The following is a 17,703-nucleotide window of genomic DNA, read 5'->3' as shown; positions in this document are numbered from 1 at the left end:
ATTATCTACATTGTAGTATATAATTTATATTTTTAAGTTAACAAATGTCATATTATTTCGTTTAATTCGTCAATTGTTAAATTTCAAAGCTACGTTTTGGCAATGCAATTTTATTCGTCAAAGTATTTTGTAAGATTTAACATTATTTTGATAGAAATATAGATATATCGATTTGTTCTACAATATTGTTTAGCGGATCGGTAAAATTTACAAGAATTAGAAATTATAAAAATTTTCATCGACAATTCTTAAAAAATTGTCTTTTTAATATTATGTATCCAAATTTTAACTAATTACAGATTGTCGTCACATACAACAAATTACGTGCTCGAAGTCAATCTTTGGTGAGTTCGTAAATTTTCTATGAAAATGGATTGTATCTATGTTAAAGTTATAGCTAATAGTAGGTTGATTGCAAATAATTAAAGTTATATTTTTCACAAGTATTAAATTTAATACTATTCTTTTCCGTACATGTGCAACATTTTTAATACGATTACATAGAATGTTGCAAGTGAGTATTTATATAATTAAGTAACGTTTATGCGCTACAAGGGAATTTTCTTTTCTATAAGTTTTGCTGTAAATATACGAAACAAAAAAATATTGGTCATCAAAATAGAAACAATTTTATAGATAGAAAATCAATACCTACACATTTAGTGTGGTATGATTATATTATGAAGTTATACAGAATTAAATATTGTTACTAGTATGATGGAATAAAAATAATAGAAACCATTTTAACTATCAAATTAACTTTTAGAAGCTTTAAACACAGGCAAAGTAAGAAAAATCTGCATTGTTATAAATAAATTACGGATTTTAAGCATTTATAGGAAATTTAAAAGCGCAAAAATTCCACAGAATGCGTATAATATGAAAAAGTAAATAAACTACCCAAGGTATAGTGCTTTCTATAATATTTGGTAGGTAAGGCAATCTTTCTACGAAAATTTTATATTTTACTAATTTGCATAAAACTCCGCAGTCTAGTTCTAAATTATATAGTTTTATCTTTTACTCTAGTTGTATAAAGCATTTAGATTAAAAATGTAATTCTTTACAATATCTACGAAAAAAATGATCAGGTGATTAAATTAAAATATGTAGCATATTAGTGACATCAAACGCGTATAGACATACCAATAATTTTGAATAGGCATTTGGTTTTTTAATAGAAAATTTTGTTTTCAACAGTTGGCAACTCTGAGTTTTATCTTGAAAGAGACGCCGCGCAGCTTTCCACTTCCCACTCTATTTCGATCCGCCATTTTTTACGTAGGAAAGCGTGTGGTTTGCCGTTGTGTTTTATCGGATTGTTTTACGGAAATACTGACTTGGTAAGTGTTTTAATACCTTCCCCATATTTCATATGTAATTTATTATAAGATTAAAATAACATATAGATATAAATTTATAGTTACGTAGTTGCAACATTGAGATTATGTAGTTATGGTTCGTAGCGTCGACATGAAGATACATGAAGCACGCCATTTCACGTTTATTCAGTTCCCTAATATCATAGTATTTTATATAAATAATTCTCTTTTGTTATTAAAACGTAAAAACTAATTTATATCTAATAGCATGCGATATAGTTATCGTCGAATTGTTTTTGTATATCATGCACAAATAAACTGATGCCAGTTGAACTCCTGATACATACGGTTTGTCGCATGTTGCTCGTTCAGTAAATTTTAATTTTGTTACCCTATAGTAATTTTCTACATAGTACTTGTATATCATATATTTTAGAATCATACAATGAGATATGGATTTTGTATAGATTTAATCTTAAAATTCATCACACGTAAGGATCATACGTAGTTTGAATTGTAGAAATAGTATATATTATCGTACAGAATTGTATGCAAGCATTAATAACATTCGTATATAGCAGTATTAGCAAAATAGTACAAAGCTCTATAATCGTCTTTAATAGTGTAATAATTTATATAATGATTATTATTCATTTACATCTAAATTGTTTACTAAGCTTTTAATAGAACAAGAAGAAATTAAAAAAATAATTTTTAATGTAACTTTTAATGTAATTAAATATGTATAACAAGTAAAACGATTTTAACGTGTGTTGAACGCAGCCTCAATACAGCTTGAATAGTCCTTAATACATGCTTTAATGTTCCAATATTGCATGTGAACAAGCATATATTATATTCCATATATTATGCTCAAAGAATGGAAATTTAACCTATCCCATTCCAAGAGCGATAAAACGTAAGATTAACATTGGTAAGAAGGAAAATAAGTGTAGCGTAGAAATAGTTCCCGCGTTAACTTATTTCTAGTGAACGAAATATAGTTGAAGGTATGTTCGTGATAGGTTTTTGGACACCTCATTCTCACGGTCTGCTGTACTGCAGTTTTCCGATAGGGGTCACTGCTTCAACATCTCGCGCACTAGCGGACGCGGCAAGTGAGACGCCATTGTTAGATTGCGTTCTCGTGTATAAAGTCGTGTGCCTATTATCAGCGTTGGTTAAATCATTCGTTGAAAATAATACACAGTATTCTTCGGTGAGTGTGAGAAAGCGTATGGTGTTTGAACGTAAATTTATACATGATAATTAGAGGGTGATCGTTACCACAGACATTTCCTAGATTTGGTGCGCCATTTCGACAAGGTCGGTACGCTGTCTGTACTACGTATTTTATAACGCACTACTTGTTCGCGGCTTGTGTACCTTTTCATTGCCCTATCGAAGTAAAAATTGAAAAAATTATATTACTCTATATTTAGAAATTACCAAACTGATTGTATCTGCTAATATTCGTATGCGCAAGTGAAATATCTTGGCAAAATTGATGACCTTCGAAATTCGAAATGTTAGATCGTTAGCAAAATGGTGGAAAAAGTGCACTAGAGGGGGAATCTAAACAATCGCGTCACCATTGAATATCATTAATCAATTTTTTGATGCTATGTTTCTTTGTACAAAGTGAAAGCTTGTAAATATTACATTTCAATATACAATGTAATATGTATGAGTCATATTACAGCAAGTTAATTATTCGTTGAAAATACGTGGGATAGAGTAATGTTGACTGGCGTGTGTTGGTTTAATTATGTTAGCAACAAATGCAAATGCAAAAAGTCGTAAATATTCTAAATATACTAGATAGTTTTCTAGTGTTGTTGCTACATAGTATTTATTTTGTATATACTGTATGTTTGGAAAAATTGTACAAGTCAGTAACGACTAATATTTGAAATATTTTTTTTCTTTTGAAATTAGGTTCTACAACGAGCCGAAAATGCCGGGTTTTAGTAGCGTTGGCACATTTAAAATTTTTATCGGTAATTTAGCCGACAAAACATCAAATGCCGATATTAAACCATTGTTTGAAAAATATGGAAAGGTTGTAGAATGTGATGTGGTCAAAAATTACGGATTTGTGGTAAGTTTCCTTTATTCTATGTAACGTATCCGTATCGTAACGTATTGATCTATCGTTTCCTCTTTCCTTACTTTACACGTATAACTCTGTTGGATAGTTGCATCTTGGCCCAAATTCGACGAGCCTTTAATACATTCATACAACAAATATGTTATAATATATTTTTTAACAGCATATGGAGAATGAAGAAGCAGGGAGAAATGCGATACAAAATTTGAATGGACATATAGTTCATGGACAGCCGATCAAATGTGAGGCTGCAAAGAGTCGTAAGGGACCTAATACTCCTACAACCAAAATATTTGTTGGCAATCTCACAGATAATACGAAAGCGCCTCAAGTGCGCGAGTTGTTTGCCAAGTATGGTACCGTTGTAGAATGCGATATCGTGAGAAATTACGGATTCGTCCATCTAGAAGCAACAGGTGATGTCAACGATGCCATCAAGGAACTCAATGGACAAATGGTGGATGGTCAGCCGATGAAGGTTCAAATTTCTACAAGCAGAGTACGACAAAGGCCAGGAATGGGGGATCCTGAACAGTGCTATCGATGCGGTCGCGGCGGCCATTGGTCCAAGGAATGCCCAAAAGGAGGAATGGGAGGAGGACCGGATAGAAACGGATACAGAGACCGAATGTTTGGACGCGACCCGTATCCTCCACCGCCGCCACCACCGTTCCTTCGGGATCGGTTAATGGGTGGTGGCCGCTTTGGAGTAAGTAGTTCTCTTTTTCTTATTTTAGTAACTGTTGAGAATAGAAGTATTTAGTAGGGGGAAGGAAAAAAAACAAAAAGAACAGAAATTTGTTATATAGTTGTGATCGTCCGTAACAATATGTTTCTTTATCTGTGTTGCAGGATTACGAAAGCTACTATGACAGGAGAGGCTTCGAGGACACCAGGGATCTCTACGAGAGGCGGTTTACGGGTATGACAGGGCCCTGTGACATGGGAAGTTCCATGTGCGGGCTTGACTTTCCACCAATGACAATGCCACCTCTACCCCCAAGACGAGACCCAATGCCTCCTATGCCTCCTCTAGGTATGGGATCCATGCGCGACACTGGCTTCTCCCGTGGTAACGAGTATGGCATGTTCAGCCGCCGATCACCCCCTCCAAGTGGCAACAATGGCCGGTTCAGGTGAGTAGAGCCAATTTATTGACTGCCCATTCGTCCGACTTAACATTGTGAACGTTCCAGGCTGGATTGACAGCTCATGCGAATTGGGATTCGGTTATTCGTCGACAAATAAGAGTACTTGCTTTACCGTGTATTTTATTCTTTTCTCTTGTGTATTCTCGATCTCACACATATTTTTCAAATCTCTCTCTCGGGTATATATTATTTTGTGGAAAAATGGCCATTTTTAAATTGCATCGGGCAAATTCAGGTTATTCTTTTGTTCGCGATAAAAAATTTCGAAGCTGCCGTTTCACATTTGATCATTGTTATACAATTTTCGTTAATTTCACATTATTACATCTGTTTCGTTTGTTTCAATTTTTTTTTAAATAAAATCACATGATATGTGTGTACGTATACACGCGAGCGTATATATTCATGATTATGCGTATACGTATACGGTAACGTATAGTCGTATCGTGTATATTACACGTATACTTTTTATTTGTTGCATTACATAGTTGAAACAGCAATCGATATTTTTCCAATCCATGTAGATTGTCGACCCGATGCCCACATGAGTGCAGAGTCTGTGTAATAAAATGCTAATGTGTATCATGACGCTTGGACGTTTCTGTACATTCTAAATTTCAGTGCACCTCAGGCTGCGTACCATCTTTGTCCATGAATGCGGGCAACCCTAGAGAGACAGTCCCGGGCCAGCGTTCAAGTCGTGCAAGAGTAAGTCTTTGACCACTTTTGTTAGCGAGTAGTCATACCTCGTTCTTGTCGCTGGCGCGTTGTACTTCATCAGCTTCTATTTTCCTCGGTGCCAACAAAATCCGAGTCTCGACTGATCGTACCTTGAACATGTCGACTGCTCTTCTAGGGATGTCCCTGTTCATAGACTCTCTTGATCCATGGCGTTAACTGCGAGATTGGCCTGTATGTCTCTCATAAATCCTTTGTGTTTCAAGCGCTCCTTATTACGTACATCACTCAACCGGGAGTGGCGCGGAGGCCTGGGATGAAGAAACGTTCCTAAGGAATGCGAACTAGATTTCTTGATCGCACTACCGCGAGCCAGGATGCGATCCTACAATTCTAACAAACTCTCATACGCTGTAGATAGAAAAGAAAAGAAAAGAAAAAAAAGGGCTGGCGCGATTTTCAGGAACGACGCCTATCGATTGTCTTTGAAATGTCTCGTAAGTAGAAACCAGCTCTCCAGACGCATTGGACAGTAAGTTTGTTTGTATGTCGGCGTTTCTAATAGTTGTTAAGGCCAGTTTCATAGATACGCTTCGGAAACATTCTATTAAACGCGCATCAGTTTCAATGTAGTCTTGGTTCAAAGTAATTTCATCAAATTTTTCAATCGTAATTTTTCGATAGCCAACGGAAGGTAAATCGTAAAGTGTGCATCGCGGAGAAAAAAATTACGAAGAGCGTCATAGATAGTTTCGAGTTGTATGTTAGAAGGGGGAAAAGCAAGTTATGATGCACACGTCGTGTATTTCAATAGATATTTCTGTTTCCAAGTAATCGGGGGAAAGTGTGTAATTCTTTAATTTCTAAGTAATTCGTTTTTACGTTTATTAAAACGAAAAATTTATTTTCTTACGTTATCGACTCTATGATTATATACGTATGATCGTTTTCTTTCAGTTTTTTTTCTTTTTTCTTTTCTCTCTGATTTCAGTTTCATGCGAAGCTTTATCGATCTTAATTTTAGTAAAATTACGTTGTTGCAACGTAAGGATAAAAATTGTATTAATTGATTTATAAAATTGCACTTCGAATTGATTGAAAATGTTAAGTTATCCGTGGAAGTTTCATGAAACCGGCCCCGTGTATTACAATATCGAAGCGAAAAGATATGCAAAGAATTATGAAAACGCGCGTGTACACATTGACACGAGTACATACCTATTCCGCATACGTGCATATGCACACATATACACTTGAACAAATACACAAATTTATGCAGAGAGAGAGAGAGAGAGAGAGCGCACGCGAGGAAAAGAGAGAGAGGGCGAGAAAAAGAGAGATAGATGGATAGGGGGAAGAATTTGCTTCAAAATTACGATCCATAAGTTCTTGAAGCTGACTTCTACTCACGAGGTTCAAAGCTTTTCATGTATGTAAATCCATTCGTAAACTTTCAAATAGAAAACAGAGTTGATTGAATTTCTCAATCTTTCTGAATACTTTGAATTTGTTGTTGCATGTAACCTTATTATCCTACATGATCCCAGCCTGGGCTGCAAATGGCTCGTTACGTTCTGATTATATAAACTGATTTATAATTTGAAAGTCGCATGGGTTAAAAATCCAGTCTAACGCTGCCTGCCTTATATGACTGGCCAAAAAAAAGAAGAGAGAGAGAAAAAGAAAGATCCCATGTTCTTATCATTGCGAATCTTGAATTACGCGTCCATTTATTAATTTGTTTTCCTTCTAGTAAATGTACCTCGTATGAAATAAAGCGGATAGAAATACTTGGTTACTGCTTGCATTCAGATATTTTGGATATAATTTAAGTACGCGTAGCTTAACACATATACAAAACTACACATACACGAACAACATGTATAAGAGAAATAAGTCCGAGTCGAATTTACTATTAGTTTGATTTTGAAGCGATAATAGATTCGTTGTCTTGGGTAGATATCTGGTTAGCATGCGAATGCGCGCCACCTTGTGCAGGTTCAAGTTTTAATCCATATGTACATACGTTTGCACAAGCATTCTTCCGAATAATTACGATTCATTCGGGCAATATATATTCGTCAGTTGATGTTCAAATGTGCATCTGGTTGGATAGGTAGTTAACCGTGGATAAATAGCATCTTCCGTAATTGTACACGAGCATATTTCATGTACGTATTCGTCTGTTTCATAAATACGTTCTTCTCTTCCCTTCTTCAGTGATTGTGCTCGTCGTCATATTTGGTCGATGGTAGCGTCTTCCTTTATTTTGTACATTGTCTAAACGTAAAACTGCCTATGAAAATAGTTTCTTGCCGAACCATTTCCGACCTTTTTTTTTTAACTACTTTTAACAGTCATATTAGGCAGCACGCGACAATTTTTCTTGCATTATCCATTATACAGGGACTAATTCACAAAGTTAAGCCTTGGACAAGGGAGCAAGTATGGTGTATATATTGATCTTTGATCAATCGTAGTTTCGATTATTTATTATACCGCTGTTATAGTAGAGGCATGTACGAGGACTTCAGCCGAGATTCATTTGAAGAGCGTAGGTAAGTAGACGTGTCAATTCGGGTTAAAAATTGATTCACACTGAATTTGTGTGTCGAAATGTGTCCAAATATTCGATTGTCAATTGAATTAATTATGCTCTCTTCTTTGTATGCCACGATGCGCCAAATTGCCTTTTCTTCTTTTATATTCTCTTATTATTCTCGGTTATTGAGAAAGTATTTACTGACAAAATTACAGTTAGTACTAGATTGAGATTAAAGCTTGCTGACACGTGGAAATGTAGAAAACTTTAATTGTAGTGAAAATTCGCTGCAATTACAGTCATACAGCATTACGATCTATTTAATTTACCTTTATCCGCCTGTTTATCTACTGTTTTAACCGGATAAATTGGAACAACAAGAGAACATTGATGAAAAAAGAAGGAAGAAGGGCGATGTGTGGATTTTGCAAAGAAGAGAAAACCGGAGAGTGCTGGTAGAATGTATATATATAACTTGAAAGTTTTAGTAATTTTTGTTGGCATAAAAAGTACACATGATACTAATACACGTTGCCGAAAATAATTAGCGAGAATAACGAGGAAAAAACGTACTCATTACGGTGTTTCCACCAAATTTCTCCCATGAGTAACTATCTTTCCCCCCGTACCTTAAAAAAAATTATATATATATACGGTATATAAATCGTTCTCTCTGTCGGTACGTAGATAGTACGATTTTTCTTTTTTCATATGATATAATACGACGTACCACCCTTGTCTACTTACCTATCCGCCCTTTCTGTATCTCACAAGTTGTTCCTCTCTTAGCTCGTGTGGTTTTTTCCCGATTTCTTTTTTATCGATCTCGTATAACTGACGTAGATTCATTTTGGTTACCAGACCGGGATTACGAGGGCCATCGCCGTCGCGCCGGTTCGCACCATACTAAATCGTCGCGTCGGGCTCGGATCGGTCTCTGTCGGTCTGTCTGTCTCTGTGTGTCGGGTCTGTGTCTGTCGCTAGCAGGAAGCCTCGGGACCGAGATACTCTTGGCCGTCTATGTCTGTCGATCTGCACGCGCGAAGATCTACCATTCGCCCGCTCTATCCGGAAAACATGTACTCTCCTCGTGATGCGCTATTTAGACGAGAATCCCCGCCCATCCTCCTAAAAATAAAAAGAAAGAAGACAAAAAGCAAAAAAATATGATACGGACGATTTAAACAAGCAACAAACAGAATGATAAAGTATTTTATTGAATTTACAGGTTTTTTTTCTATGCCGTCGCCTTTATACCTCCTTTCATCATTATTTTTCTTTTTCTCTGCCACTTCTCCTCCAATTTTCCTTAAAAAAAAAAAAAGAAAAAAATTCCCTTGCACACATTTTATATACATGCATACGTGCGCGCGCGCGAGTGTGTGCGTGCGTGTATATGTGTAAGCGCACACGCATCTCGTCGTGACGTTCGCCCGCTTTCCTTCCGTAAACCTCCCTCATCGGACCTATATGAAGTTTTTTCACGCGTGTCTCGATTCAGTAATATCGAGAATTTTCTCTTTTAATGTAAGAAAAATATATATTTGTCGTAGCATCCTCCTACCGAGACAATCTTTCAACGCGACTCAATTCGTTTTCCTGAATTATATTCAGTTCTTTATCAAAATGCGAGTATTACTAATATTATCGCAAATGCTTAAAAACAATTCCGTATCTTCATGGTCGTGAAAACTGGTGTAATATGTCGAACGCTGTTGGTAGGACGATGCTATTAACCCTATACATACATAGATGCATACGTGTGTATATGTATAAACATGTATGTGTATGTATACATACACGCATGTGTATATGTATATATGTATGTATGTATCTCGCGTCGTGTTCGATGCTGTTTCTGTGACGATGACGCGCACGTAACGTGTATTCTTGTTTCTCGATCGTACGAAACTTCCACGCGCTTCTAAAGCAAAAAGAACTTAATCGCGGCCGCTAATGTGGTAAACGGAGGAAAGCAAGAGTTCTTTCAGTAATACATTGAGTATCGAGATTTGATAGCAAGAATATCGATCGATTTGAAGTTTAATCATAGTATAGAGAGCGCATTAAGCAGAATTGAAAAGTATGAAATTAATAGTCGCAAATATAACATAGAATATACGTCGGGTCCCTTTTTGTAACGTAATTTAGATGGGCGTTTTTTGACAACGTGTCGTAATCACAAAATCGGAGCATCGTTCAAACGTTTATTCGACAATATCTAATTGTTCACTTCTCCCCCATTTCTTTTTCTGTCTTTTCTTATGTTTATATATGTATATATATTTTTATATACTTATATATATAAGAAATGGAGAGAAAAGTGGTCCTGCGTTTAATCGGCATCATGCGCGATATTCCTTTATCGTCGCGCCTCGGATAAAATCTCAGTTTGTTCAAGCAAAAACCGAGTTTCGTGATGCGTGTAAAAAATGTGTTGTAAATGACAAAGAACGGTTGTTCGATATTATGCGATGATAATTTTTGCCGTCTAGCGTATGAAGTAACACCCGAAGATGGCGACGATGTGCGTGCGTGTGTTTTACCGATATCGTCTAAATATTCTTCCGCCGTATAATCATAATGCTTTTCGATACGAGATAATAGGGATACTGTCGTATTTATGTGTAACTTTACTTTCAACGAGAGAAGTGCGTGCGGGTTCGACTGTTCGAATCGGTTCCCGATTACCAAACAATAAAAGTCTTAAAAGATACAATTTCAGAGACCCAGTAGGTTCAAGATGCGCCGATTCTGTATGGGAATCTAAATCTCGGTCGTGCGAATATTATATCGTTAATCTGTAGTAACGTAATATCGTTTTATTAACATATTAGAATTAATTATCGTGAATAATTACCGAAGATTAATACGGCAATTGCAGTTGTGCTCCGTTTAGCTTATAAATGCATACTTACATACACACTAACAACACACGTACATACGCGCGGGTGCGTCCATGATACACCCCTTCATACATACATATACACACAACACACACACACACACAGATATACCAATAACCACCGTTTTTTCGTTTTGAACAGCGTATACACATTAATGACGTGTGTAATATTTCTCTCCCCCTGTTTTTCCTCTGTTCCTTATTTCTTTGATGATACGACCTGTTTTCAAAGGTAATTAGATTAATGATAATCATACTAATAATGGTTTAAAGAAAGGAATGTAATAACAATGTACTTGTGAAGATTCACAAAAAAGGCGTTTCGTGTTCTTTAATCATCATTTGCACCGTTTTTCGTCACTCAAGGTAATGACCACCCTTCCTCCCTTATAACCAGAGCCTTTACTATACCGTCCAGTCCCTATCACCTCCGTAAGGTTTATTATCTAAGAAGACACACGCCCCATATAATCGTTAGTTAAACGGATGTACGCGCTTTTTACTGGCTTCCTGCGTGTCGTGCGTTATAAACGTGCCGTGATCATGAGATACACGATATTGGCGATTCCTGAATAATCGAATATGCGTGTCGTCGACCTCATTTTCGTCGTCGCACCCTCTTTATTAAGTAAATCGGCCAACATACACGTACAGTGTCTCCGCGTAGTTACGCTCCTTATATTCCCTATTTTTTCTTTCGTGATCGCGTAAGAGAAAGATTTAGATTAGTTTTCCCCTTAGAAATCGGTACATTTATATGTTTTTACATGTCTAAGAGAGACACCTAAAATTACATATTTATACAGAATACTGGTATGTAACGTTATAGGCAGAAGGTATTATGGGTAACTAATTTCTTAATAACCATGCTCATTATTCTATTGTATATACAATAGCGTTATTTCTGTATGCGATTCCTTCGCATCTTTCATTATTTCTTTCGTTATTTATTTGGATACAAGTGAACGATCGCTCTCACAAATCGTGAAATAGCAATAAACGTAGTTGAAATATACGCTGAACGATGGTATCAATTTCGTACACACACATACACATGTATATCCATTTTTCGCTGCACAAATGTTAGTATGTATTTTTTTTTCATTATTTTACACATTCTTTTCATTTTTTGGATATCCTGCTGAAAATATTGCAATTTTTACACACCGAACCTTTCCCCTTTTTTATTACTTAACGATTGTGAAAAAGTTGTTGGACTGAGCTTCTAGTAAGCAATCGTAATAATAGTTTCGGTCAGCTTAACGATAGGGCTCGCAATTTACATGTAGAGAAATACTTAAGCATGATCCAAATACCATTTGTAAATAAAATATGAGGAAATTCTATACTATTAAAGATCATATGTATCGTTAAACATGCGTTCTTAGACATGAAACGAATCTTTAGGAAAAATTTTATTAAAAAAGATAGGCAGGCGTATGATACTATTCTACATACGTCTCAGTTAATGTTACGTAATTAAAACATGCGACAGCGACGTTCGACGCGATTAGCATACGCGAGTAAGTCATGGAGCGAGCCAAAAAGAAAAAGCGAAATTTATCGACTGATACGTATAGATACGTATGTACTTATGTTGTGCCATCGTGTTCGGAACTTGAATATGGAAAGCACAATTTCGTCCCATGTTTGACGGCAATTCGATCGATCAAGTCGTCGAAGATTACATTCTACCGGAGTTATCACGTCGATCGGGAACGTCTGCGGTGACCTATGCACGTTATTTCGTAGTCTTACGAACATATCCGCCGTTGAAGCCGTTGCAACCGTTCAAGTTGAAATTCGTCGGGTTGCCGAGATGTGCACAAACTCTCATAAAAAGGTCGACGGTATGAGAATTCCCGAGCCAAGTAGCTATCGGAAATACATACGTACGAGTCCCTCCACGAACTAATGCAAGTATATCAGTCACTCTATGGTAGACGACGCGTGACGCGCGAATTTTGAAAAGTGAAAGATAAAGCAAAAAAAGATATCCACGTATTAAAGGAAAAAAAGCTGTATCTGAAAACGGAAAGTAAGGCGCAATAGAGATATATTACCGGCTGTATAGAAACCGGGACAACGATATACATTTAACATGCGTATGTGAGGACGGAAGTAAAATAGCCAAAAAACCGGGACGTGTTATTCTTCACATGCGCGACAAAAATTATACGTGTCTCGTACCGGGTCGTCGGTTATCAATTATCAAAAAAGTGATAGAGACGCGCCGCAGAGAAATGTAAAAAGACATTATGCATATTGTAATGTGATGTATGATATAGGACACGATAGAGCCCCTGCCTCAAGCGCTTTTGGACATACTTGGAAGGAGCTGGGCTTTGATGATGTCGATTACGAAAGGAAAAAGAAAAAGAAAAAAGATAAATAGAAAAAGTAAAGGAGGGAAAAAGAAAACAATAAGAGAGAGTTAGAGTGAGATAGAGAGAGAAATTAGCACAACAACGTATCCTATGAGGTGAGATGTAATTGTCGACCAGGACAACTTTCTGTACTTCATTGACAGAGGCACGCCATGACTGACAAAAGTGGTGGTGAATGATGATGGTGGATATGGGCACCGCAGATCCCACTTTGGACAAATATGTTGGGTGTAAACCGCAATGTACCAAGGCAAGTTTACTCTGTATCATTCTGATCCGCGTGAAAATGCAAGTAAAACAAAAAAAAACAACCACACGTGTTTTCTTCTCTGAAAATATTAAAAATTCGTACATTTCTTTGTCTGCTGAACTTTTTGAGAGTCATGTTTTCTTTCTTAGGAGATGCAGCAGTGTATGCGCATGTTCATTAAAAACTACGATACGAAGAATATGCGAATATAGGTGTCCAGGCTCTAAGGTAACATCGGATATGGTGATACTGCAAATTTGTTCATCCCCAACACTCTTCTCTATGTTATGTTAACATTGGATTTCTTAATATTTTTCTCGAATGTATGGAAGCACAAGAAGAAGGTATCGTAAGGAAAGTAGAATCTCTATTCCTGCACCTTAATGTTCCTTTTTACGTAACAGAAAATTTTTAATGATCGTAACAGTTAGCGTTTGTAACTGTTTAAATGCGCTGTTTTATTACCATGATTTTTTGCTTATCTTCAGTATGATACGACATAAATTGTTCGAATCTTTATTCTTCTTTATCCTCTTCCCTTTTTTTAATCAAATGTGTTAAAAATGTGAATATATGTATATATCAATACATTTAATAATTAGTGAAAATCAGTTGTACATTAATTATAAAGGCATACGATACCTTACCTGATGCAGGATACTACTATGCATTGTTTTATTTGATCAAAGTTTATATATATCACGGTCTTAGTTTATATTGAAATTTGGTGGTAAGTACAATAACGCTAAGTTTAATAAATAATGCGTACATGAAATATACTATCAGGATATAAAATGAAACAAAAAATTATTCTCTTTCTGAATTTAATAAAGTATAATACATGCGTATTAGTTGAGCAGTTAAGAAAGAGATAGTATATGTGATCTGTATATAAATAATTCTATTAAATTGTTTTCTTAAATGCTAATTACGTTTTGAACATAAAAATATAAATATTAATATGATAAACTTGTAACATGTAAATATTATATATAATATATACCTTTTTTTTTTTAAAGATATTGCATACATTAAAGATAACAGTTACTTCAAATTTTTTTCCCCTATGAATTGCCCAACATAATAAACTAACAAGTAATAATATATTATATGCGCCGATGGAAAACTAATAATATGTTGCATTAAGCAAGTGTTATGTAAGTTTATTCAAGTGATAATAATAGCGTATCATATTTGTATATCTTTAATAATAATGTATTACAACATTTGCGAAAAGAATTATGGTACAGTTGATATTAGTAATATAAAAATATTAGTATCATATATAAATTTTCATCAGTCACTATTCAGTGCAATAAAAATGTTGAGGTAACGTATAAAATGACAGCAATAAAGATAACATTTTAATACAAATAGAGTTAAAAGTGCACGTGATTTCGTTGGACTTTGCAACAGCAAGTGACGAGTAGCTCCGCCACGAATTAGTGGCGTATCGTCGATATTCATGTATGGTAAATTGTTACTTTAAGTACCAAAAATCTTAACAAATGGCGGTGCACTTACGGTATGATAATTTAATATTGTATATATATATATATCTTTTATTCTATTATTTATCATTATCACACTTTAATCTAGCTTAGGGTTGAGGTTATGTTCAAATATTAATAGAAGGTTAGGTTTTACACGCCATTGTATCATGTGCTTGCATGATTGTGATTCATTGAAGATGAAACTTGAAACTATTCGAATTTTTTTTTATAAATACGTATAAAACAGTTTGTATTGTTTTTTTTCTAACATTGTGTGCGTGCGCGTGCGCGCGCGCGCGCGCGCGTGTGTAAAATTTATGTCCTAAATTTGTAACAGGAATATCGTAAAAAATATATTCAGGTTATAATTTGTTGATGCTGTCTTTTTTTTGGAATGTATAAATCCTTATTGGAAGAGAGAGGAAGAGAGAGGAGATATATGTATAATATATTAATTTATTTCGAGCGTAAAATATTTATAATAAATCTCACTGAGAAATGGGTTTATACATGCAATTGAGATAATTTCAAAATATTTCAGGGAGGGCCTCCTATTAGGCGTGGGTAATCCTCTTCTTGATATTTCAGCGACTGTAGATAGGAATTTTTTAGAAAAATATGATTTAAAATCGAACGATGCAATTCTTGCTGAAGAAAAACACAAGCCAATGTATGATGAATTAGTTGAATTGTATAATGCAAATTTTATCGCCGGTGGTTCTGTACAAAATACTATGCGGGTAGCACAAGTAAACTCTTTATATTATTTGATGTATTATATTACATTAAAGGAAATATCAGACATTGACTATCCCATAGTGGTTCCTGGAGAAACCACGAGTTGCAACTTACATGGGTTGCGTTGGAATAGATAAGTATTCCAAAATTCTGGAGGATAAAGCACGTGCAGATGGCTTAAATGTTTGTTATCAATATACAAAGAAAGAACCTACTGGTACCTGTGCTGTTCTTATTACTGGTAATGAACGTTCCTTATGTGCTAATTTGGCTGCAGCCACTTGTTTTTCACCTTCACATATAGAAGAATCTGAAAATAAAAAAATTATAGAAGTGGCAGAATACATTTATATTTCTGTATGTATCAACCTAAATCTATTTAATTTGATTTGGTTAAATTTGAACCTAATATAAAGTATTACACATTAAATTTTAGGGCTTTTTCTTAACTGTAAGCCCAGAAACAATCCTGATGATTGCACAACATGCTTTAGAAAAAAATAAAATGTTCATAATGAATCTGAGTGCACCATTTTTATGCGAATATTATAAAAAACCAATGTTGGAGGCTCTTCCTTATGTAGATATTTTATTTGGTAATGAGGCAGAAGCTGATACATTTGCAAAAGCAAATGATTTTAAAACTACGGATAGGAAAGAAATTGCATTGAAATTGTCACAAATGGAAAAACTGAATAAGAAAAGACAAAGAATTGTTATAATAACACAAGGTCCCGATAATATATTAGTAGTTAAAGATAACACTATAATTGAGATTCCTGCTACAAAACTTCCGAATGATAAGGTTGTGGATACTAATGGAGCTGGTGATGCATTTGTAGGAGGTATAGATTCCTGGTTCTCTAACTGAAAATTAATAACCTGATTAAAAGAACATATAATGTCATTGTTTCAGGTTTTTTGGCTCAACTTGTGCAAGGTAAAAGCATAGAAGTTTGTATAAAATGTGGAATTTGGGCTGCAACTCAAATTGTACAAAGATCTGGATGTACTTACGAGGGAAAACCTGATTTTACTCCTTAATCACACTTAAGTCAGTTAGTAATTGTAAATTCTGTACTTAATAAATGATTTAACAACTTTTTACCTCAATTTCTAGAATCACAGAACAATTTTGTACCTACTTACATTTAAATATATTATTTTTGTATAGCTGCACATTATATTACTTAAAAAAATATTGCATTAGCATATAATAATAAAAATGGTAAGGATCGCAGAAATATTATATAGTAGAATAAAATATATATCATTAATTACTATGCATATACATGAAAAATTTTAGTAGTATTAACTGTGTAGTATATTAATTGAGGAAAGGTAGTAATGTAAACGGACATAATACTAACTAAATGATGTTATTTGCTTATATTTTTAATAATACTAGTATTATTTAAACGAATATCATTTTATTTTTTTAAATTATGTAATACGAACCTTTACATTATTTTATACAAAGATTACAGTATTATTACACTGCGTGTTGATTATATCGTTGTCTTAATTGATACAAGTTCGTACAACATGAAAAGTAGTTGATGTATAATCACCTACGTGCAATAATCTTTTCGCTGATATTGCCAGATGTGAGCGCAGTTGTTGGAATAGTTAAAAAAGCTGCAGAACTTCGCAACACGCTTGCGTCGGTTCATAACACATATATAAGTACATATGTGTAAGGACTTATGAAGCTAGATGAAGATGTAACCATAAATGCACATATATATGCATAAGATATGATTCGTGCAAAAATCAATCGCTTCTTTAAAAAATTATGTGACGTGTATTCTAGACATACAATTAGAGAAACAAAATGGTACATTAGTTAATACCAAAATCATACAAATCTTAAGATATTTTATTCCAATTAGGTGTTTCTTTAAATTTTCCATAACACGTAATACATATTTGAGGTAGGTAAAACGTGAACTAATTACATATATTATTATTTGTTCTATATATAAATTAAAGGGATATTTTAAATAATCAATTCTAGCGAAAGAAAATAAATCACGTTTACGTATTAATGATACAAAGGAAGAAAGAAATAGAAAGAAATATATAAGAAGAGTAACTGTAGCCTAAAAAGCGTGTCGCTAATATCTC

The 17,703-nt window shown here is 34.6% G+C and overlaps 2 protein-coding genes across 18 annotated transcripts; both read left to right on the top strand.

The window, feature by feature from the left end:
- Window positions 1-1,200: 1,200 nt before the first annotated feature.
- lark (RNA-binding protein lark) lies at window positions 1,201-13,953 on the top strand. 15 transcript variants are annotated; one of them, XR_011174953.1, is made up of 9 exons: window positions 1,201-1,343; window positions 2,348-2,541; window positions 3,261-3,423; window positions 3,596-4,141; window positions 4,285-4,354; window positions 4,469-4,568; window positions 7,775-7,819; window positions 12,997-13,345; window positions 13,495-13,953. XR_011174953.1 is itself a non-coding variant. In XM_069126701.1 (8 exons), the coding sequence occupies exons 3-8, from the start codon at window positions 3,280-3,282 to the stop codon at window positions 8,711-8,713; spliced, it is 954 nt and encodes a 317-aa protein (XP_068982802.1). In that variant the 5' UTR covers window positions 1,201-1,343; window positions 2,348-2,541; window positions 3,261-3,279; the 3' UTR covers window positions 8,714-9,028. The 15 variants fall into 15 exon arrangements, 9 of the variants coding, with proteins under 9 accessions (XP_068982802.1, XP_068982801.1, XP_068982800.1 ...); XR_011174955.1 differs by lacking the exon at window positions 7,775-7,819 and adding an exon at window positions 5,205-5,291; XR_011174952.1 differs by having other exon boundaries at window positions 4,285-4,568; window positions 7,772-7,819.
- Window positions 13,954-14,514: 561 nt separating this feature from the next.
- Window positions 14,515-16,689, top strand: Adk2 (Adenosine kinase 2). 3 transcript variants are annotated; one of them, XM_069126693.1, is made up of 5 exons: window positions 14,515-14,674; window positions 15,380-15,587; window positions 15,658-15,933; window positions 16,013-16,421; window positions 16,493-16,689. In XM_069126693.1, the coding sequence occupies exons 1-5, from the start codon at window positions 14,559-14,561 to the stop codon at window positions 16,618-16,620; spliced, it is 1,137 nt and encodes a 378-aa protein (XP_068982794.1). In that variant the 5' UTR covers window positions 14,515-14,558; the 3' UTR covers window positions 16,621-16,689. The 3 variants fall into 3 exon arrangements, with proteins under 3 accessions (XP_068982794.1, XP_068982796.1, XP_068982795.1); XM_069126695.1 differs by lacking the exon at window positions 14,515-14,674 and adding an exon at window positions 14,714-14,870; XM_069126694.1 differs by lacking the exon at window positions 14,515-14,674 and adding an exon at window positions 15,112-15,279.
- Window positions 16,690-17,703: the final 1,014 nt, after the last annotated feature.

The sequence above is a fragment of the Bombus flavifrons genome, chromosome 14 (assembly GCF_040668555.2).
Source record: "Bombus flavifrons isolate JBK064 chromosome 14, iyBomFlav1_principal, whole genome shotgun sequence".
NCBI lineage: Eukaryota > Metazoa > Arthropoda > Insecta > Hymenoptera > Apidae > Bombus > Bombus flavifrons.
This window is presented reverse-complemented; position numbering and strand designations above follow the sequence as displayed.